The 22,884-nt window shown below is 41.0% G+C and overlaps 1 protein-coding gene across 7 annotated transcripts in view; it reads right to left on the reverse strand.

Annotated features, from left to right (window-relative positions):
• Positions 1 to 22,884, reverse strand: part of aak1b (AP2 associated kinase 1b) — a 119,351-nt gene that overhangs the window by 11,830 nt on the left and 84,637 nt on the right. The window contains exons 20-21 of one of the 7 annotated variants that reach the window (XM_048522763.2): positions 19,473 to 19,574; positions 1,644 to 11,191 (exon numbers count right to left, since the gene is read on the reverse strand). The exons of the other annotated variants lie outside the window; for them this stretch is intronic. Coding sequence (XP_048378720.1) covers positions 11,100 to 11,191; positions 19,473 to 19,574 — 194 coding nt within the window. The 3' untranslated portion in view covers positions 1,644 to 11,099. Of the gene's footprint in view, positions 1 to 1,643; positions 11,192 to 19,472; positions 19,575 to 22,884 lie in introns of those variants that run through there. 7 annotated transcript variants of the gene reach the window in all.

The raw sequence follows: 22,884 nt of genomic DNA on the forward strand, positions 1-22,884 counted from the left end.
AGATTTCAAAGTCACTTTCTTCATTTTCTTTTAAAATACGAATGCATTAATTTACAACTTTTCACTACAGTTCGGGCTGGGGATATACAGTTGTGCACTCGTTTCGAGCTCCCATCCTCTGCTCAGATTTCCCAGTGCCTCAGTCCAGTCTGCAGCAACAAGCCTTCAATGGTCAGATTTGATAAAACTGTTTCTTTCACAACACCATGTTGTTTAAACTCACCTACAGGTCAGCACCTGCAATTTTACTAGTGCAGCACTGTCGACTGTCCAATTCCAACATGGATCAAAGTTGCCCTTCACTGGAAGCATTGAACTTGTTATTAGAAACCAGTGGATGCCCAAGTAAGGTTTTCTTATTTATTCACAGAATGTGGCTATGGCTGGCTAGGCCAGCATTTGTTACCCATCCCTAACTGCCCAGAGGGCATTAAGAGTTAACCACATTGCTGCGGATCTGCAGTCACATGTAGGCCAGACTAGGTAAGGATAGCAATTTCCTTCCCTAAAGGACATAAGTGAAGCAGATGGGTTTTTCTGACATTTGGCAATTATTTCATGGTCATCATGAGGCTCTTAATTCCAGATTTTTATTGAATGCAAATCAACCGGGGCGACACGGTGACTCAGTGTTTCTCACTGCAGCCTCACAGCACCAGGGACCTGGGTTCGAATCCACCCTCAGGCGACTGTCTGTGTGGAGTATGCACATTCTCCCCGTGTCTGTGTGGGTTTCATCTGGGTGCTCCAGTTTCCTCCCACAGTCCAAAGATGTGAGAGTTAGGTGGATTGGCCATGTTAAATTGCCCAGAGTTTCCAGGGATGTGCAGGCTAGATAGTTCAGCTATGGGGGATGCAAGGATAGTGGGGAGGGTGGGAAGCTCTTGGACTTGTTGGGCCAAATGGCCTGTTTCCACACTGTGGAGATTATATGAAATCACCGTCTGCCATGGTGCGATTTGAACCTTGGTTTCCGGTTTAATAGTCTAATGGTAATACCACAGGGCCTTAACCTCCACTTACAGTGGACAGAAGAAATGTTTCATCTGTCTGTGGGGTTGGGGTTCAAAGCCAGGTCTCAGGCACTGTGAATGAGTCTGCCCCATCTTTCTCCATTCACTGTAACTTCAAGGTGTGATAGTGAAAGTCTTTTGTAACCTTGATAAACCAATATTTCTGTGACCATTTACTGGCGCAGCATTCGTGTCTACTGTTGATCATACTGTGAGCATCAATTAAGGTGCTGCCATGTATTCAATGGGGAGCTTTGTGCTGGAGATCAGGGCCAGGTTCCAGACTTAAAATGTAAGTACTTGATATTCACTGTACCGCTGTGGCACAAATTCACCCTCCAACACTCAACCAACTAGACGAGAAGCTGCCTTACTTTCCAATCAACTCAATTTATTGGGGGAAAAATAAATCTTAGATTTATGAGAATTTGAACAACTCAAGTGTTATCAGAATCCAAACCTGTGATCTTTCCCAGCACACTACGACAATGTTCAAAATAACTTGGAGGTGGTGGCAGAAGGGATTTAAATGTCTTCAATTAACACAAGAATTTCTCTGCCGAACCTTCTTTGATCAGCAAAGGAGATGAAGACACAATGCAAATCTTATTTTACGATATATGCATCAAAACATTATTTATTGGGAAAGTGATCACTTGGATACATTACAATGTAAAGTATAGATACAACGTCATCATTGGCAATCCCCCCCTTTAGTCACTAGAATCTGTACAAAAATAGTCTGCTTTGATTTGTAGCTTTACTCTGCTCAGTAATGCTTCAAACATTCACTCTTCTGCACTACTTAATGTCAACAAGCATGCCAATAAGTACTGTGACTGCAGAGAATGGGGCTGGTACACCTCTCCTTTCGCGGGAGTTACACAGGACTTCAGGGCTCTTCTTGCAACAAGAACGATGGTTGGCAAGCAGGCCATGGTGGTTTGGGGTGGGGTAGCGTTGTCACTGGTCACCTGGCTATGCCCCTCTTCCACTTTTGCCAAGGCACAATGCAGAAGAGGGACTTTGTCAGCCAGTGCCACATGAAGGGTGGTCACTTACGCATTTTACTATGCGTTGAGCCAGGAACTCAGCCTCTTCGAGGAGTAAGGGAAACCAAAACAACAAGGTGCATTCTAAAAGCTTAATCTGGAGAACACAGAAGCAGGTTCCATGTGGAAGAGCAGAAATAAAACGTTTCATTGACACACTGTCTGTGTAAGCCAGGGAGAGAGAAAAAAATACACAGGTGCTAGAAGTTTGAAATCATACAGCAAAGTCAAAGCAAATCAAAGCCTCTCGAAGAGGGTTTCACAATTGCTGTCCTGATTATATCACAAATCCGGGTACAGAGTTTTTTTCTTGCACTGCTTGTGATAAACCCTTTACTTTAAATAATACCCAATGATTTTGTGTTAAACCAGAGCACCTCCCTTGGTAAAGGTTTTGAAGAGTGCACATACAACATACGTCACACAATGTACACTAGAATCACACAATACTGCAGCTGGAATAACTACAAGCCACAACAGCATATTCTGATTCGATACAAATACAAAAGCAAAGGGAGATAGGACTGACCTTCAAGAGATCTACTTGCTAACCCACAATGATTTGAAACTACAGTAGCAGAGGTTGCATAGGTTTGCAACACATGAGCCTCCAATAAAACCTCAGATTGGAGAGGACATTTTAACAGGCAGTTCAAACGTAGATGATTTCAATTGATGGAGTTAGAAAAATAACATTAGTTCTGTTCTAAGCAAAACAAATGAGGAATAAAGTGCAGGTTACAAAAATGTGACTTCAGGTTACAACAATAAAGACATTGGCAAGAACAATTAGAATGCAGCTGAGTCCAGTTATTAGAAGGGACATAAATAAATCACAGCAGGAACTTTAATTAATTATCGAAACAAAATATGTGAATACAGATTGGCTTGAAATGGCTTAAACCAGGGTGCCGAACAAGAACCAACATTATATGAATAGCTACAGAATGAAGCTGACTGGATGTTGTCACATTATTAGCTCATTTCATGATCAAGGTTGATGTTGAAAGCCATTCTTACTCTGAAAGAAGGACCAAATTTTATAAATGCTTTTTCACCACTAATTATAGATTCAAGACTGACTTCTTGCAAGCTCTTTTTGTGGCCGGCTTCAGTTTTGTGCAGTGTACCAGTAAAAAACAGATCAGCAGAATCTGCTCATATGTGCATGACAGATTTCACACATACCTTGGCTTTCCTTCCAGTGAACCCATAGCAAGGTGAGGGAGTCAAAGAAATGTGATACGGGGCACCCAGGGAAGGTGAGAGTATTGGCTTGCATTCCCAAGCCATTGTGGATCTTATCAGCAACATACGCCTGCATCAGCAGGATTTGGCAGATAGAATGTCCAGCGAGATAGCACCAGAATGCCACTCCGAGGTGATCACTTTGTCTTGGCCTTCGCTGCCCAGTGAAATTGGAAGCAAGACACTCGTCTATGTGAGGGCAGCAACAAGGTTGATGCATTATGATCAACTTTGGCCCACACAACAGAGGTTGAAATAACCTCATCGTCTTGTCAGCAGAGCCCCTGAACTTCGGCTACCAATGGTTCTCCTTATGAAGTTTACGATCGACATTCATCATGTGGGTCACCATGCAAGGTGCGCAACAGCACTTCACAACCCTGTGTGCAGAATTTGCTTTTCAGATTTGACAAAGCCAACTTCACTTGATGCATTGCAAGGATAACAGAACATTAAAAATAGTTCCTTTCCAATAACTCACAAAGCATGGTTCAAATCATTTGAACTGTAGTAAATTTCAGCCACTGCACAATACTGACCCAATTAGTGATGCTTAATTTTGACCAGATTGTTGGGACCACATTTTATTTTTCTGTCCAAGTCCAATTTTATCTGTCAACTCAATTTTGGCAGGCCAAGATGAAATCTTGCAGGCGTGACAAGCAGAAACTAGTGATGTTGAAATTAATTTTATTGCTGATGCAACACTGGAACAAGAATAAACACAACATAATTCATCACTGGAAAAGGAAAACGTTACACAGAACTGGCAATGTTTGCAACTGTTTAATCACATATCTATCAGATGCTGAAAATCTGTTCAGATTGAGTCCTTTACAATCCAGGCATATCTCGGTGCTATCTCGTAGTTAGGTGTATGTGGGTGCAGATGATAAAGTGACGTTACGGGAATTCAGTACAGTACATAGTGGAACTATGAAAGGTGAACACAGGAGGAGGAGCAGGTATTGGAAAGCTAAGTCAGACATACGCCAGACAAGTTACTGCATATGGAATTTATCTTGTCTTTCAAAATGACACAAATGGAATTCAAGTTGAATATACTGACATGCACATATTACTTATCCCACCTTGTCTGATAATACAACAATCTTTATTAATATGTTGACATGTGCCTTTGTCACATTTGTCAGATGAGAACATCAGGAAGTACAAACTTCCTTCATCATCCCCAGATTTCCTAAACAAATACTATAACACTACAGTACCCAAGAGGCAGATCCAACAGGTGACCTTGACAACGAATAGTAAAGAGAACAGATTATGAGATATACCCTGGACTTAACATGGCTCCGAAAAGCTAAGGCTAATTGCGACTACTCACCACATTACTCTACAAGAGGATGGCGTAACTATGATAGCCATTATATCCTCAAGATTGGCTGAAAGCTTGGATAACATGCAACTTTACAAATGGTTAATTTGATACAAGGCATTTGGAGCTGGTCCAAATCAAACAAATTGTAATTCATCAATATGGTTCAGCTTGGATGCAAGTTCCTGTTGGTCACCTCCAGGAATCAGTCCAAGGCCACCTCCAGTTAAGAGATTTTATCATGTACTGGATAGCAGCATTGGGAATATGATGGTTAAGATTGCAATTACACCAATCTGAACATGATTTAAAGACAGCAGAGAAACACAATTTGATGCAAAGACATCTAGATGAGGCAAGGAGCCTCAGCCAGACAACAGCTAGTATCATCTAAGCTCAAAAATTACAGTGACAAGTGCGTTGGTGGGACCAACTCTCGAGTATGTTCATCATTTAGTAGGAACGGTGCTGTAAGTGGTTAAGAGAGACAAGAGATTGAGATTTTACTGCGCATTAGCCACGTTTTACAGCCTATACAGAAAAGCGCTCTGAAACACAATATTGGGTTGTGGAAATGAAACCATTCAGCAGAAACCAAAGGATGCTACTCAATTAATTGTGTAAGCCTTTGGTTAGACTGCATCTGTTGTGACGTGCCCAATATCGGTCATTTCCACTGGTGGGTGGCCTTGGAAAAATTACAAGAGAGGCATCGGAGAATGACTCCATGCATAAATAATTTCAGTTACTTCGAAATTTACTGTTAAGCATCAGAGACTTTGGCTTCTTCCAGATCTTTGTTTTTAGTTCAGTTATTAGTTGACGGCGTTACTGGTTTGTTGAGCATTTATTGCCTACCCTGAATCTCGCATTGGGCAATTAAGAGTGAACTCTGTTACTGAGGACAAGGAGTCACATGAAAGCCAGGCCAGTTAAGAACAACTGTTTCTTTCCCCCAAAGGACATTTATGAACCAGATATGTAATTACTGCCCATTGTTGTAAAAGTGCCCGAGTGTCATTTGCCAATCTTTTCTTGAATTGCTCCCCCTCACAAGTTCCCCCTCTACCCCATTCCCAATCAGGTGGTGAGGTGGAAGGGAAGGGTGGACGAAGAATGTGTTTCTCTTTGTGAGCCCGGCTGAAGCAGGCATCGGCAAGTCCAGGCAGTGGGGCTTGGAGACGGTTGTAAATCCTGAATGCCTACCTCTCTCAAATGGCATTGTTTGTGTCCAAGTGCCCTTGGAGGACCCTTGAAGCATTCATGAAAAGATAGGTACCACAAGGCCTGGAGTGCATTATCTCCCCCACCAATTCGATGTTAATTTAATCCCTTCCCTCTTTTCCTTCCCTTCCTAATATGTTATTGTTGCATGGGTTGGGGTTCGGTTTAGCTCAGTTGGCTGGACCGGTGGTTTGCAAAGCACTGCGATGCCTACAATGCAGCTTCAATTCCCAAGCTGGCTGGGGTTACCATGAACGACTCTCCTTCTCAACTTCTCCTCTCGCCTGAGATGTGATGGACCTCAAATTAAACCATCACCAGTCATCTCTCTCCCTCTCATAAGAGACCAATGGTCTGTTAAGACTATGGTGACTTGACAACATAATTGTTGCAAAACCCCTGATGGACAGTGCTTATAACCAAATGTTTTAATGAGGTGACTGGGTGATTTGGTGATGAGTCCTCTAAAGAAGAAACAAATAACGTACTTGCAGGCAGTATGTGTGTGGCAAGCTTGATGGAGAAGTTGATTTGTCTTCCTGCACGAATGGAGATGTCCGTTACAATGGCAGGATTTTGAGTTCCGGGGGCTTTAGTCCCCACCTTACCATTTAACTCTAACATATCCAACCATTACATCCTGCTTACTTCATTCTCACCTTCTTTCAACCTGTCCCAATGCTTTTGAGCATTGACTTGGAGTTCCATTGCCATATTTAAAAACCTAATATGGATAATTTCAACCTATGTCAACTTCTCATTGTTTGAAATGAGATTGACCTATAATAAAAATAACAATTAATTCCAGAATTCCATTCTAGCTGCTCTCAGCCGACTACAAAGGGGTTCACTGTAAGGTCATGACAAAAGATGGAAGACAATTCCAGTTTCTTTATTCTGACATGGCAAACAGAACAGTCAATAACTTCTCATTTTTCAGAACAATCCGGGGAATGTAATAAGTAGCAGAAAACAATGATTCACACCAACATCCATGCGAGTTCTACTTGTCACAGTCAGAGCAAACACTCGACTGAGAATGGAATTCCTGCACTGGTTACAGTTTCTGCCGTACTTTGACAAACAAGCAACCCCTATGCAAGTCTGAACAGTGTTCATATCTAAAGGTTCACACTGATAGGAGATTGACACCAACAAATTTGACATTTTGACTCCCAGAGTATCCACTGGTAGTGTACGCTGGAGAACAAAACAGAATCCTATATGCCGGATTACAGCCCAATAAGGACGTTAATTTAGGAAAACACCAATCCATGTATCTTCCTTTCCCAGTAGCGAGGCATGCTTTGAACAGCCCAGAATTCATTTTCTTTGCCCAGTCAGCTTAATGGTGAGCAGAAGTGTCAAACGAGCTAAAAAATGCTGTTGAAAATAGTCAATGACCTCTTCATTCCTTTTTTCTCCCCTTTCCTGGTTCCTAGACATTAAACACTCTCAGCTGAAGAACTACAGGAATAAAATGACACTGTTCAAGTTCACTCAGGAGGTTCATCCACAATGCCCTTTACTACATGCAGCAAAATAACTAATCGCCGTAAGCCAGCTGCACTGAGACACATCTCACTCAATGACTGGCCATTGACAATCTCTTGCTTAAAAACCATTTCCTTTTCTGAACACAAAGTTATTGAAAGAGAGGCGAAAGAAAGTCAAAACAAATATACCAATTCTGTGATTCACCCTGAGAATGTTACAAAGAAAAAAGATTTAAACAGCAAAGTCAGGTGAACACTTTGTCTCAAGAATCAACCTCTCTCTCATGACTTAACCATTATTAATGATGCTAAATACGAATCAATCACCAAATTCAATGCACTTCATGGGCCTAACAGTTTAGTTCTGCTCCTATAGAGTAATGCCCCTTCAGAGAGTCACTTCTCATGACACTTGATTGTTAATCAAGGCATACTGTAACATCTAAAGTTGAAAAATGGCTTCCTCATGTGTACTGCATCAATCCACTTTGAGGCCCAGCTCAGCCATCATTTCCAATAAATTAACATCAGCTTCACAGGCATCAGTCACTAATTCTGTGAAGATCAAATCAAGCATGCACCTTTTTGAAAGATGCAAGTGCAAAATTAGGTTGCAAAACTGTTTCTGTTGACGTAATCAAATCAAGGACAATGGTGTGCAGTGACCATTTCTACCTTCCCAACATGGTATTCTAAAATACTAGCTTACACTCAGAATACATCTGTCAATCCATCAGTTTCTAGTGGGTAAAGTTGACTCAGAGTGAACAAACGGTGCAAATTTCCTTCATTAAAACAGATCCTTATTTTATATTTTGTGGATTTAAGACTGATCTGGTCCACTATATGTATCACTGGATGAAGCACAACACAGCCAACTTGTCACCATCTCCTCTCCTTCAAACTGTCTGTTCTACTCAATGGCAAGATCACCTTATCTGTACCAGTCCCTCAGATTCAGAGGTCTGGCTTATCAGCTTGGAATTCCAATAGTCTCATGTGCCCTTGTCTCGGTCTACACCTGGATGAGACAGCAGGATCAATCACAAGGCAGTCTTCTAGCAAAAATAGGGAAATGTTGTACACAAAATAATGAACGCAACACTGTGTGACATTTTCTTTTTGATCAATTATATTCCTAATTGCCAGAAAATGTATTCTTTTCCTCCAGGGAGTCACTTAAATCCTTTGATGCTAATCCCTTGTGTGACTTTGGTTAACTGGTCCTTATGTTTTGAAGTTGGGTGGGAAAATCCATTCCGCCTGACACCTATTATTGCTTGCTAATTTCCATTTTGCCGCAGTGTCACTTGAATCCTGCAAGTTTAAGAAATTAGAACTGCTGACAGTTCAATGCCTTAAGAAATGCAGAAGGTTCCAATTTTCTTAGCAGCAGTGAGTGCAATTTGGATCCAGAACAGAGAAACTCATGCAAAGTAGAAATCCGGTCTCTCTCTACCAGAAGGAGCTCTTCTGGAATCAATGGGCCATTCACGCATATCAGCTCATCAAAAAAATTTGAATCTTAAAACAAGTACAGAACTGACGGAGACCATTCAGCTCATTGATAATGTGCCAGCTCTTGCCAAGAACAATCCAGTTAGTCCCAATCTCCTTTGCTTGGCTTGGATCAGTAATTATTTTGCTCCTTCAAGTAGTTATCTTAGTTTCTTCTGAAAGCCACTGGTGAACATCTTGCTTCCCTGACATTATCATGCTCTCTGAACAATGAAGGAAAGATGTATATGTGCATCAAATAGTCAGCTTTCCTTCCTTGCCTTGAAAAATAATACCCAACATGTATTTAAGTAATGAAATCCTGTTCAGAGTAAACCTGCTCCTCCTCCTACCCCAGATAATCATTGCAGAGGGACAAAACTCTTAATAAAGAAGCACTGTTGCAAAATAAATTACATTATAATAGACACATAGTCTGCATCTGAATCCTTGGGCTGCATTTTCAATGTTGTCAAAACATTATGATTAGTACACTTGTGATTTGCAGATAATAATAGTCAAGCTTGCAACAACTGACAGGATGTCTTAGCAACATGACTGAAGCTGTGCTTATGTTCTGACAATGCTTCATCTCAAGCCACTCAATTTACAGAAAACAACTTTTTACTTTACAATTTACAGAATCTCATTGCCTTGAAATCAATCCCACTTCAATAAATGCCAGAAATCTCACTGCCATTTCACAATGTAAGATTGCAGATACCACATTACTGTGCATTGTTACTGGTGTGAGGACTATTTGATTCAAAGCACTACATTCTATCAGAAACAAGTACAGAGGAGGGATGTGCAGGAAGGCAACACAACAGCATTCAAAATATTTCATTCCTAAACATCTGTTCATCCTCTCTCTTTGAGATTCCAGTTTGCGTATCAAGAAATGGGCTCAGCAGAAAAGTCATGTGGATCCATGCATCACACGGGACTGCAGATTTCAACCTCCAAAACTGCATTGTAAAATTCTATTTTGGCAGCTCTTATCCACAATAAAAAGTGCATCAGAAATAGTTTTCAATTTCCTCAAAGTGAAACAGTGCTTTAAAATGCTGCAATATTTTCCAAGTGTGCAAGGATGGGCAGATCTAGTTACTTCAGAGTTTGCTATTCCAACCAAACAGCACATATTTTGTTTGTGAGGACAAGAGAAACAGGGATAGAGAAGGAGAGAGATGGAAGTTGAATGACTTATTTAACAGTGCTTAATAGTTTCACCAAAGAAAGAGCATAACTTAACAGTGATCTGTACATTGAAACAAGTCATTGCACATTCGGCCTTTACTGTAACACTGATGAGTTTTCAACGTATATTGCTCAAGGCTTCCTGTCTAGTATAGATACAATTCAAGTAACACATCTCAATTCAAAAATGTTACATATCTCATTTGAATGACTTTTAAAGACAGCTTTGAAAAAGAAAGATAGTGAAAAGATTGAATGATCTTTCGCTGTCCTATCCATTCCTTGGTTCTTTCTTTCCTGAAACAAGTGGCTTAATGGTATGTTAGGGGTCAAAACATTTTCTTGTCAACTTTGGGATCTTATTAGCTCTGGTCCAGTATATTGTTATTTTTATTTCCTGGTGCCAAGCTGTCAAAATAATAGTCAGACAGATTACCAGAGTTCTCCATCCTCATACATAAAATAAAACATGTCCTAAATCCAACATTACCTTTGGGACAAGTCTCAAGTCATGCTAATTTCAATTTTTTTTTGTGTATCAAAAGGTTCCATTACCACATGAATGCAAGTCAGGGGCAATGTAACTTCTGTCTGAAATGCAAACCTGTAAAAGTCTTTAGTCAAGATTCTCCACAACTCGACAAGCTGTCAATCTTTGTCACATCATTTCTAGAAACAAGCAGATTTTGCTTCTGTGTATAAACTATCACATAACGTGTCGATACTGGCAGTTCCACAGTAATCTGGAGCTTCGCGATGTGACAATTTCGCCTTGAATTAGTGCAACAGTATTCTTTCTTCCTCATTGCACTTCTGCCAAAAATGTCAAGAACAAATCTATTTTAATCATGAAAAATGTCAGAAAGGACATGCTGGTTAAATAGGACACAACAGTAAGTTAAGACAAGAAAGTGGAAATGCAGCTCAGTTCCTCAGTTAGAAAAGCCCTCGTCACAGGTTGCATGGAAAATCCAGAGGGAATGAAAATGTTGATGAAGAGGACTGCTGAACTTAACGTGCTTGCTGGGCCATCCTACAGGTCTATCAGTTGATCGACAAGCAGTAAAGACCTAGCTAAGTTGGGAAGACTGGATTCAGAGCTCCCACTGTTGTTTCTAGAATGACCTGGAAGGGCAAGACAAATTGATATATATCAGGGAGCAAAGAGTTAACTTCATGAGATAAACAAAACGCCAGAAAATACGCAATGAGGAAAAAGGTGGAGCAAATTTCTAACGCTTATTTCATGTGATGCTGCATGAGGAGTGTTAAAACAAAGCACAGTCTAAAGTTGGATTCAATGTGTGAAGGGTAAATGAAGCAAGCGTTGCAGATTGAATTCACTCCACATTTTGCAACTGAAAGTTCTGCCCTTATTTTTGCATTGCTGTTTGAGGTCACTATTATTCACATCAACAATGCAACCTCTTCTCTGTGAGCTGGTCACAATGTAAATGCATCCTACTTTCAGCAATGGCTCTATGTGGAAGCTGGATACAAATGTGACAAGTTTACAGAGGCCTCTCCATCATAAATAAAGGCATAGGAATTGCAACAAAACAAAAAGTTGATGGCAATTCCACATAGGCATAAGACCACGAAATATATAAATGCTGGTGTCACTCAATCTGAACTCTGTTCTTCAATTCATAATATTGACGAAAACATTGCAATATGTGCAACATTATGTGCAGTTTTTTTAAACCTTGGAAGATTTTGGAGAGGGGAAAAAGGTTTATACAAAGACAAATTGCCAAAGTGGTGATCATTTAACATCCAAATTATTTCCAAGTAATTCTCACTGCTGAATAAATTGAGTTTTGATTTTACAGAAGCCAACCTCCATCGACTGTGAAACTGTTTTTAGCACAGAATGAATTAGAAATGCAAGGTTGCTGTGTAATTCAGTTGAACTGCAGCACTGTTCATTTAAAAATGAGAAGTGAATTACCCTGAACATAACATGGTCAAGTGGCTCAACTGATTGTTAGAGTCCATTGGTTCAGTGTGACTGCAGCTTTCTTCCCTGGTTTAGAATGCCACATTTGATTTCTGTTTCTGCAACTAACTTAGCAAAATGATGCAGTGCTCCAGCTATTCATCAATCTTGGCTAGAAAGCTTATATCAAGGCAAAAAAGGGATTTCGCTTCTTGGTTACAACTCACAAAGAAAGGACAGATTTGCATTTAGTTAGCACCTTTCCTGATTCCAGCACACCCCGAAATATATTACAGTCCATGTATAGTGCTGTCAGCTTGGTTACCTGGCATTACACTTCCCAGGGATCCAAATCCCATCAAATCAAAGTAGAATAAAGGACCTAAATCCAATGATTACATATATGTTTGAGCAGCAATTTTGGGAGAGTACACTGGGCAATCTATCAAAAAAGTCTCTTGAGGCAATACTATGGCTTTAAGAGGCATATTTTGTCCTTTTTTTAAATAAAGAAAAATTGAGATAGAGGTTCTAAGCAGTCTGCTCCAAAGCCAGGAAAAGTAAACAGCTTGTGAGACCCTGAGATTATTTTTAAAGTTGGAACAGTAGAGGCAGCCTGAAAGGGTTGGGTCAAGCTCCCACAGAACAAATCTTTTTTTTAGTTTTAGTCTTCAGTAGCAGTTGTTGGGATTTTGAAGCTGGATGTAGAAGCTCTTATTCCTCCCTTGACTACAGCTAAAACATGGGGTCGCTCTACTGATGGTATTTTACTAAATTTGTTTTTGCCAAGAATGTTTGTCAAGAGTGTTTCTGGTATGGTACAACATTGCAACAGTTAACTTCATGGTTAAATAATCTATAGTTCTGTTAAGTTTTCCAATAGAGTTAAGTTATTCCAATTTCTTCTTTCTTTTGTTGTCTTTTAATTTTAGCATACAAATAAATGTATGGTAAAGTATGGTAAAATAGGGCAAAGTCAGCATGGTTTCATCAAGGGGAGGTCATGCCTGACAAATCTGCTGGAACTCTTTGAGGAAATAACGAGCAGGGTAAACCAAGGAGAGCCAATGGATGTTATCTACCTGGACTTTAAGAAGGCCTTTGACAAGGTGCCGCATAGGAGGCTGCTGAGTAAGGTAATGGTCCATGATGTTAGAGACAAGGTGCTAGCATGGAAAGAAGATTGGCTGTCTGGCAGAAAGCAAAGAGTGGAGATACAAGGGTCTTTCTCAGAATGGTAGCTGGTTACAAGTGGTGTTCCGCAAGGGTCAGTGTTGGGGCCACAACTTTTTACTTTTTACATTAATGACCTAGATGAAGGAACTGTGGGCATTCTGGCTAAATGTGCAGAAGATACAAGGGCAGATAGAGGGACACATAGTATTGAGGAGATGGGAGGCTGCAGAAGGATTTGGACAGGTTAGGAGAGTGGGCAATGAAGTGGCAGCTGGCGTACAATGTGGGAAAGTGTGAGGTCAGGCACTTTGGTAAGAGGAATGAAAGCATGGACTATCTTCTAAATGGGGAGAAAATTCAGAAGTCTTAAGTGCAAAGGGAATTGGGAGTTCTAGTCCAGGATTCTCTCAAGGCAAACTTGTACGTTGACTCAATAGTCAGGAAGGCAAACGCAATGTTGGCATTTATTTGGAGAGGACTTGAGTATAAAAGCAGAGATGTAGTACTGAGGCTTTATAAGGTGCTGGTCAGGCCACATTTGGAGTATTGTGCACAGTTTTCAGCCCCATATCTCAGGAAGGATGTACTGGCCCTGGAGCAGGTTCAGAGGAGGTTCACGAGAATGATCCCAGGAATGAAAAGCTGAACATATCAGGTATGTTTGAGGTCTCTGGGACTATACTCATTGAGTTGAGAAGGATGAGGGGGGATCTAAATGAAACTTACAGAATACTAAATAGCCTGGGCAGAGTGGATGTTGGGAAGATGTTTCCATTGGTAGGAGAGGCTAGGACCCGAGGGCACAGCCTTAGAGTAAAGGCAAGACCTTTTAGAACAGAGATAAGGAGAAACTTCTTCAGCCAGAGAGTGGTGAATCTATGGAATTCACCGCCACAGAAGGCTGAGAGGGCCAGGTAATTGAGTACATTTAAGACCGAGATAGATACGTTCTTGATTGTCAAGGGGATCAAGGGAGAAAGCAGAAGAATGGGGTCGAGGAGCTTATCAGCCGTGATTGAATGGTGGAGCAGAGTTGAAAGGGCCAAATAGCCTAATTTCTGATCCTATGTCTTATGATCTGAAAGCATATTTTGCTTCAAGATAGGCAGTTTGACCAAGCAAATTGCATCCAGAACACAACATCTGGCCCTTGCTTTGAAACTGAGAAAAAGTTAGGTTTGATCTGGTCCATAACACTCTTCAAATGATGGTGCAGAATCTGTCTCAGTTTCATGGTTTACCAGCACCTTGCAAAGTGCAACACTCCTCAGGACAGAATGACATTGTCAGCCTGGATTATGAGCTCATGCATAAAAAGTATAACCAATGAACCAAGGTTGACACATTTTAAAATGGCCACAGAGTTTGAAACCAGTTAGAACATAGAACATAGAACATTACAGCACAGTACAGGCCCTTCGGTCCTCGATGTTGTGCTGACCTGTCATACCAATCTCAAGCCCATCTAACCTACACTATGCCATATACGTCCATATGCTTGTCCAATGACGACTTAAATGTACTTAAAGTTGGCGAATCTGCTACCGTTGCAGGCAAAGTGTTCCATTCCCTTACTACTGAGTAAAGAAACTACCTCTGACATCTGTCCTATATCTTTCACCCCTCAATTTAAAGCTATGCCCTCTCGTGCTCGCCGTCACCATCCTCGAAGAAAGGCTCTCCCTATCCACCCTATCTAAGCCTCTGATTATCTTATATGTTTCAATTAAGTCACCTCTCAACCTTCTTCTCTCTAACGAAAACCGCCTCAAGTCCCTCAGCCTTTCCTCCTAAGACCTTCCCTCCATACCAGGCAACATCCTAGTAAATCTCCTCTGCACCCTTTCCAAAGCTTCCACATCCTTCTTATAATGCGATGACCAGAACTGTACGCAATACTCCAAGTGCGACCGCACCAGAGTTTTGTACAGCTTCACCATAACCTCTTGGTTCCAGAACTCGATCCCTCTATTAATAGAAGCTAAAACACTGTCTGCCTTAACAACCCTGTCAACCTGGGTGGCAACTTTCAAGGATCTGTGTACATGGACACCGAGATCTCTCTGCTCATCTACACTGCTAAGAATCTTACCATTAGCCCTGTACTTTGCCTTCCGGTTACTCCTACCAAAGTGCATCACCTCATACTTGTTCGCATTCAACTCCATTTGCCACCTCTCAGCCCAGCTCTGCAGCTTATCTATGTCTCTCTGCAACCTACAGCATCCTTCGTCACTATCCACAACTCCACCGACCTTAGTATCGTCTGCAAATTTACTAATCCATCCTTCTACGCCCTCATCCAGGTCGTTTATAAAAATGACGAACAGCAGTGGACCCAACATCGACCCTTGCGGTACACCACTAGTAACTGGTCTCCAGGATGAACATTTCCCATCAACCACCACCCTCTGTCTTCTTTCAGCAAGCCAATTTCTGATCCGGTCAGTTCTTGACACAAAATTTGTCTCAAGGTGGTACTTCTTTTCAAATTGTTGTAAATTGCATAAGTTACTTAAATAAGCCAAGCGGCAACGTCTTTCAGGACTAAACTTCCTTGACACAAGCTCATTTCTAAGAATACTTCTCTGAGATTATGAAGCTCCTGAACTCTCAATTATTTCTCTGCTTTCTGTACAAGAGACAGCACATCAGAATTAAGGTGGGATTGACGTCAATCAAGAGTTAAGCCCTTCAAGAGTCAGGATATCCAATAATGTACATAAACAGATCCCAGCACAAGTTACTGCTTTCTAGAGAAAGAGATCAAAATTTCAGAATTAAATATCAACTAAATATTGATGTAAAATATAGAATTATTTGAAGAATATTCTTTTGCAATGGGTTAATCTCAGCAGCCCTTTGAGACAGTCCACGTAAAATTTTTACATAATAGCCCTTGTCAATAGAGGCATCAACGCATGATGCTCCTGCTTCAGTTGGAAGCTCTGTGTTCAAATCTCACTCCAGGACCCAACGGCAAGAGACGGTGCGTTCGTAACACAGCTAAACAGTTTGACTACCAAGTTGTAAAGCCTTCCAAAAAATGCCAACGGCAGGCAGTAAGATCATGAGAGATTCATGATCAGCCATGTAAGCAAAAGGACACAGGAGGCTTGCCATCACTATGTATAGCTTCAGGCCCTGTGCCACAGAACCTCTATTGACATGGGTTATTATCTGAGAATTTCATGCGGATCATCTCAAAGGGCTGCAAAGATTGAACCAGTGCAAAAAAAGTAACTTAAATAGCCTGATGTTTTTTATTCAGTATTTAGTTCATTTTTTATTCCTAAAATGTTGCTTTCTTTCTTAGGAAAGCAGAAATCTGCATGTCTGTTGCCCAAGAAACTTGGACCCAGATGGCCACGAAAAGCAGAGGGTGTGGGATCCCCATTCTAGCTGCAGTGATTTTGAGACCTGCTTCCTTGCTGTCTCCATGATGGACGTCGTGGTTGCTGCAGGTTGGATCTGTTTTCAGACAAACGTGTCAGCGGCAATTTTAGGCACTTACTTCGTTGGGGAAATGCAAGACACATGCAGACTGCCGGAACTACAGTTTATCAATGCGAGTTACCTTCTGCATAGAAGTGCTCTTTTGGTGAATGAATTTTATGGTATTGTGACTCTTAAGAGAAGCCCAGCAACAGGCAAACTATAAAGGCAGTCTTACAAGATATCAGAAGACTGCAACATGCCACAATGCTTCAATTCCACATATCCGGAAGAGCTAAGAGGCAGACAAATAAGTAGCTTTGTTTATGAAGACAGCTTAGTGTAAAGACTCAGTTTACTGAGTGAAACGAAAAGCATCAGCATGAACTGAGCCCAAATAATGTGGCTGCTTTACTTCTAACTCCAATTGTTAATTCTCCATCATGTGCCAGAGCATGGACACAGACTAGTTATTGTAAGTTAAAGGTGAATTGAATGAAGGTAAAAAATTCTCCTGTTTTTAAGCCACATTCCGCCATCCATCCTCATAAAAGCCGACAGCAAGTACTTTATTTTTCTTTAACTGCCTTGCACATGAACTGGGACAATTCTTGACGTATTATTCTTGATGGAGAAATTGTTAGAATTCTGTTTAGATAAATTACTTTTATTCTAGTGTTTAAGAATGCCTTAGTCACTCCATCTAAGTTTTTCTTTACAAGTCCAAGGCCAGCTGACATTGTTTATGTTTTGATTTGCTTTCTTTTTGACACAACCCCTGATGATCTTCTGGGGAATATGAGGCTGTAAGGCGCGAGAATAAAGTCAGACTGCAGACATTTACTGCGGACCACAGAGAAATGTTAGAAATGGTGCTGTCACGGATTTTTATCCAGTACTGTACTTTGTTTACACAGTATAGGTTTGAAGGATGACAGTGAGTTGCCTCCTTGCTATATCCCAGGTTTGAGATGGTGCCCTTCGAGTTATATCACTGATTGTCTCCAATGGAGGGAAATGTCTGTGGTCCTTTGTCAACTACGGCTCATGAATGAGTGTCGATGCCTGGTCAGATCTGCTGCAGAGAACATTCACATCTTCAAACAAGTCCCACCTTCAAAACTCAATTCTCTTTCTGTATTTGTCAGAAAGCAACTCACTGTTATTCTTCCACTTATTCTGCTGAACAAAAAGAAATTCCCGGGAAGCACTGAAGACAAAGGAAAGTTACTTCATCATGAACAGAATTATCTGCATTCCAAGACAGCTGCCAGAACAACTTTCTTTCCACGTGGCCAAGAAAAGTTGATTTATTCTGGTGTTTTAGCCAAGAGATTTGATGGACATGGATTCAATCTCAGTGAACACTCCTAGCTTATCAACTTTAGAGACAGTGACCAACTCACAGGTCAACCCGAAGGCCTACTCAGAAACAGAATCAGCAGCTGGTGCACAGCTACTTGATAGTCCAAATGCTCAATTCATATTCTTTTCATGGAGCAGGACTGTCACTGTCAAGGCCAACAAATGCTACCCATGCTTCACTGGATTTGAAAAAGTGGTGCTGAGCTGCCTTGTTGAGCCACTGCAGTCCTTGGTTGCAAGGTAGGTATAGTCCCAGTGCTGTCAGAAATGGGCCTAAAGGAATAGTGATATATTTCCACATCAGCAGTGTGTAGCTTGGAGTGGGTGGACTTGCAGATGGTAGTGTTCCCATGTATCTTGTCCTCCTTCATGGCACACAAGGCACCTTTCTAAGTTTCTGCAGTGCATCCAATAGGTGGTATATATTGCTGTTACTGTGGATCCGTCATGTGGGGGGGAGGTGAATGTTTCATACAATGAATGCGGAGCCAGTCAGAAAGGCTGCTTTGACCTGCACTCATTCATCACACTCTGACTTGTGCTTTGGAGATGGTGGACAAGCGTTGAGGAGTTGGAGCACAGTTACTCACTGCAGAACTGCTGTAATCCGTGTGATCTAGTGCTCTCAGAAATTATTTACCACCGAATTCCCAGCCTCCAGCTTGCTCTTGCACCCACAGTACTTAAGTGACTAGCTCAATGAAGCATTTAGTTATTGGTAACTCCCAGCCACTTCGGTAAAGGAGGTTGCCAGGTATTGGTCCAGCATTTTGACTCCAACAAAATAGTCTTCATGCAGGAACTGGATTGGAGTGTAAGCAATCCAGCCAAAAATTATTTGGGAATTGCATGAAAGTCTTGAAGATCGATGCTTCATATTTGTCCAGAACTGCCACATTCAAGATTCTCAGACAACAGCTGGAACAAGACTGCAAAGGTGTTTTAAAAATCATGGTCACCTCCAAGCTCATTGGAAAAAAAAAAGACCTTCTTGTCATAATTTGTCATGCTTCTAACTACACTGTCTTTCTGAAGAGGAAGAACTGTTCACTCTCCGACTACAGAGCCCATTGCAGAGAATGACAACTGAAGAATGAGACTGTTTAGAAACAAAGTCCCATCAAACCACATGCAACATTTGAAGGCCAGCCTTGGCAGCTCATCAGTAATATGTTCAGCCACCCAGCAAAGTAACGTTCATTACATTAACATTAACATTGCTTCTAGTATCTTGACTGGAGCATTCAATTCAAGCTTTGCGAGTTACCAATGGAAATAGGATGAATTGAAAATGAAAATTCATGTCAAAACTGAAGCACTGATGTAACGTGGAAGTTATCAAGGACATCGACAGGAATTAACAATCAGAATTGAATGACACCCGCATTTTTTTTCCCTGGCCTGCGATGGTTCAATGAAAGGCATGAAGAATGGAAGTAAAGCGGAACATCACTACTTGCAACAGTGAATATTGTTTCAATCAAAGCTTACCTTGCGAATTTTTTGATAACACGGGAATGGGGTCAAATTCATCTTCTTCCACTTTGTCATTTTTAATAGACAGATCAAAGTCTGAGATGAGGTTAGTATCCTCTGCAGCATGTAAAAGGGAGGAGGTACGGATGTTAACAGACAAGATTAATCAGGAAGTTAAGACATTAAACAGGAAGGGAAGGGGTAAAGTCTGACAAAGCTGGTGGCTCAGAACAGGGTGGTTCACAACTTGAAATCCATTCTTAAAATTTTCACAACTTGATGCTTGCATGCTGTGGACGATATAAACTTTACATAATGGAGTCCATCCAACTCTGCCATTTGCATCAGATGGAGCTCTCACTTTTGCCGAGAACAAAAAACATTTCAAGCCTCCTTGTGTTTTCAAAATTTACAATGATCTGACAGACTGTTATTCTGCTCAGTCACCCAAGTACTTGACATTTTTGGCACTTTTTTTTCCCGTCTTGCCTTCACCAATTAACATCTGTGACTCACACCCCATCCCCCTCATCATCCATCCACCAAACCAGGTCCCCCACCAGCAGCATCTCTGCCCTCAAACTTTCCTTGAGAGAAGGCCAGTCGTTCAAGATGCAGAACTTATAATGTGGGTTAACTGCATACACAAGCCTCCATTCTCTGCGACTGGCTCAGTCTGTCAATGCATAACTCTTTGAATGCTTCAGATTTTGAAATGCAGTTTGTAATACAATATTTGCACATAATGTTTCCTTACACATTATTGTGAATAACAATGCTCAAGTAAAACAATTCCAAGCATGAAGTCATTGCAGCTGAAAAGATTAAACTGATAAATCATTTTAAAATATTCAGGAATGCTGCCATTTCAATTCCCCATATTAAGTATCTAGGTCAGATGTGACAGCAAAACTGCCATTTCATACAGTGCTTTTATTTCTTACCAAGGTTAGGAATCCTCTTCCTAAAACTGTCATATCATCTGTAAACAAGACCTCAACGTAGATTTTGGATTTATGAGTTTCCAATCTTTTCTTTCTGGTGGCCTTCATGAGCCAACAAGAAGAGAGCTTAGACCCATATATGCACCCAATTGCATGTGGGTACTGACTCACTACACTAACTAGCACTCTACATGGAATTTGCAAGCTGCAGAATTTAAGAAAGATGCATCTGGAAATGCGTAACCAGTCTGCCTGCCTTCCACACTCTCTCATTCACACAGAATCAAAATATTGCAGATATTAGAAACCTAGAAGAAAAACAGAATACTTAGCAGTCAGGCAACATTTGTGAGAGAGGGAGAAAGAGCTAACATTTCAGACAGGTGATCTCTCATCTGACCTGAAAGCTTACAGAACTGAAATGTTAACTCTATTTCTCTCAACACCAGCATTGCCAGCCTTGTTCAGTTACCGAAGCATTTTCTGTCTCACTCACTGTAAATCACTGTGCAGCTTACATTACCAATAATTACACCTCACCTCTGCAGCAAAAATCCGCGCATAAAGTTCTTCAACTTTGGGTGAGACACAGACAGGGCACAGGGACAGCACAGCTGCTAAACCTCAGAAATACACAAGCACTGGATCAGACTCCAACACTGTTTCCACAAGCATAAGATGGTGCCTCAGACTCAAGGACAGATTACACCAATGATCATCTTTTCAACAGGTGAAAGGATAAAGATCACACAGAGGTCAAAGGACACACCTATCTATGGTCTTAAGTGGGGGCAACTGGCGTTTATAGAAATAAACTGCTGTAGCCTCTGGGTGTACTGTCAGATACTGTTCCCAGTCTGAGTTTGCACACACATTCAAAGCTACTTTTACATTAACTTAAGGAGAATGGAACTGAAACAGAGACACCTGGCAGACTGGTGATTCATTCAAAGATACAGCACACAAAGAGGCCAGTTAGCCAACCAAATGTGTACAGGCTCTTGGAAAGAGCTATCCAGTCAGTCCTACCTGCTGCTCTTCCCCTATCAACGCTTGCTTTCCAACCTTGTTCCAATATAATTAGTGACTCAAATGCCTTTGAATGGTACTGACAAATCTTTTGGCATATTTTCAACACCAAAAATGCATGGCAGAGTGAGAATTCTCAGCTCCGCCTGGTTGCTTTCCCCTTTCTCTCCTATCTGTGCTTTCTGGATGCCAACTTTCCTGCCAGTCAAAGCAGTTTTCCTTGATCTACTCAATCAAAATCCTTCAAAAGTTTGGACAAATCCACAACTTCTTCTCCGAATCATTTCTGTTAATCAGCATCACCTGTCTCTTTAGACAGATGAATTCCTTGCTGCCCTTAATTGCAACAAGGGCATATTTTCTCTTGGAGCAATAGCAGGCCCAATGCAGGAACTACCAGGAAATGAACAGTCGGGGACTTAAAGTTCCTGGATACAAGGCATGATATCGCCTTCCTTGACATTGCTGGGTGATTCCTGCAGTACAAACCAAGGACAGACAATTATTCATGATAAAACTATGTCTGAAAAGCCAAGCAGAGGGTAAAGACACATTGTCTTTAACAAACTACCACCATTCTTTTACACCCTTGCAGCTTGCCCTGCCTAGGAAGCTCCAATGAGGTAAAGGAAAAACTTAGTCAAAGAACCAAGCAAAGAACTTTTTGTCCCAACTTGTATTTAATCAGCCTTCAAGACAGGGGAACTCCACACTGCTTGAAGCCATCTGCATATGAGGAAGACGATTCATGGTTCGAAGAACATGAATATATTCTTCATTGGTTGTCTCCCCCTTTTGACTCTTGTCTCAAATGCAGTTAGCAACTCAAAGTTCCTTCAAGTCAGCATTTTTTGACCTTGCTTGAAACCATCCAGGACTTTTATTAAGTTTGTTGTTTAGAAGGGAGTGTGGGAAGAAGAAAGAAATGGAGTCACTGCCTCTGATTCATTTGTCAATTGTTCTGCTATTCAGCTAACACAACTGAAACTAAAACTGGATCAGTCTAACAAAATCCATTGCAGAGATTCTAAGAAGCCATTAGCACATGGATCTATATTGAAGAGCAGAAACAATGAGCATCTCTATTTGGAGATAACTGCTCCTCAGAATAAAGAGACAGAACTTATTTAAGATGGAAAGCCCTACTAACAAGTCACAACGGCACAGTACTGTATATAAGGCAGAAAATAATAAACAGAGTTTGCAGTTGTCTGTTGTAAAAGCCATACAAAATCATCAACATATACAGAATTGTCACAGCAACACAGTCCTAGTTTTAATTAAAATCCTGGTAAGCGTATAGACTCAGACTCTTCTCCCCCAGTATGCCAGTAGGTAAACATTAGATCCCAATTTGTTTGGAGTTTCTATTGTGCAAAACAAAGTAGTTTGCTCAAACATCTTAAAATAAATTCCTCCCACAGCTTCGAGCTACAACATGTGACTTTCTTATA

This window comes from Stegostoma tigrinum, chromosome 40 (genome assembly GCF_030684315.1).
Source record: "Stegostoma tigrinum isolate sSteTig4 chromosome 40, sSteTig4.hap1, whole genome shotgun sequence".
Classification (NCBI taxonomy): domain Eukaryota; kingdom Metazoa; phylum Chordata; class Chondrichthyes; order Orectolobiformes; family Stegostomatidae; genus Stegostoma; species Stegostoma tigrinum.